The following is a 702-nucleotide window of genomic DNA, read 5'->3' on the forward strand; positions in this document are numbered from 1 at the left end:
AATTTTAATATTAAAATTTAATTACACTTTCAACTTTTGTGGAAAACTTCTCATCCATAAGTGAAGTATAATTTATTGTAGGAGAGTTCTCTGTCATTTCATTCTCATTAATTAACGTCGCATTGTACTTCGTAACTGCAGATTCTTCATAATTTAAATCTTTCGTTGTAGAATTTCTAGTATCTTCATTTTCTTGAGGATCTGATCGAGTTAAAATATTACTCGTTGTTACTTCAGATTGCAAAATCTTAGAATAATTGTTCTTAATGGAAGAATGTTTAGCACTTGTACTTTCTTCAAGAAGACTCGGCGTTGTTGAAAATGTAATATTATCAATACCAACTCTTAATCTCTCATATTTTTTAGTAGAATTCTCAGAAACATTCTCTTCGGTATCGTTGAACTGTGTCAGCAATGTTGAAATTATAATGTTATTAGTCACAATGTCAACTTCTGATTTATTCGAATTGTAATATCCGTCAGTAGAATCACTTATAAATTCCTTAGTAGTTGATGACATAATATTATTTATAATATCAACAATTGAAGTATATTTTGTAGTGACGCCAATTGGTTCACTTGATGATATTGAAGTTGCATTATTGATGATATTATCAGTTATAATATCATGTGGCAATGTAGTCAAGTCGATGCTTTTTTCTGTAGTTTCTACATTTTCAAAGATTTCATTCGAAGTATAAT

At 28.6% G+C, this 702-nt stretch overlaps 1 protein-coding gene across 1 annotated transcript in view; it reads right to left on the reverse strand.

Moving 5' to 3' along the window:
• The window catches only part of LOC108753678 (membrane metallo-endopeptidase-like 1), a 7,195-nt gene that overhangs the window by 5,557 nt on the left and 936 nt on the right, over nt 1-702 (reverse strand). The window contains exon 3 of the mRNA XM_018495496.1: nt 26-702. Within this exon, the coding sequence (XP_018350998.1) occupies nt 26-702 (677 nt within the window). The remainder of the gene's footprint in view (nt 1-25) is intronic.

The sequence above is a fragment of the Trachymyrmex septentrionalis genome, unplaced genomic scaffold, assembly GCF_001594115.1.
Source record: "Trachymyrmex septentrionalis isolate Tsep2-gDNA-1 unplaced genomic scaffold, Tsep1.0 scaffold114, whole genome shotgun sequence".
In the NCBI taxonomy this organism is placed as follows: domain Eukaryota; kingdom Metazoa; phylum Arthropoda; class Insecta; order Hymenoptera; family Formicidae; genus Trachymyrmex; species Trachymyrmex septentrionalis.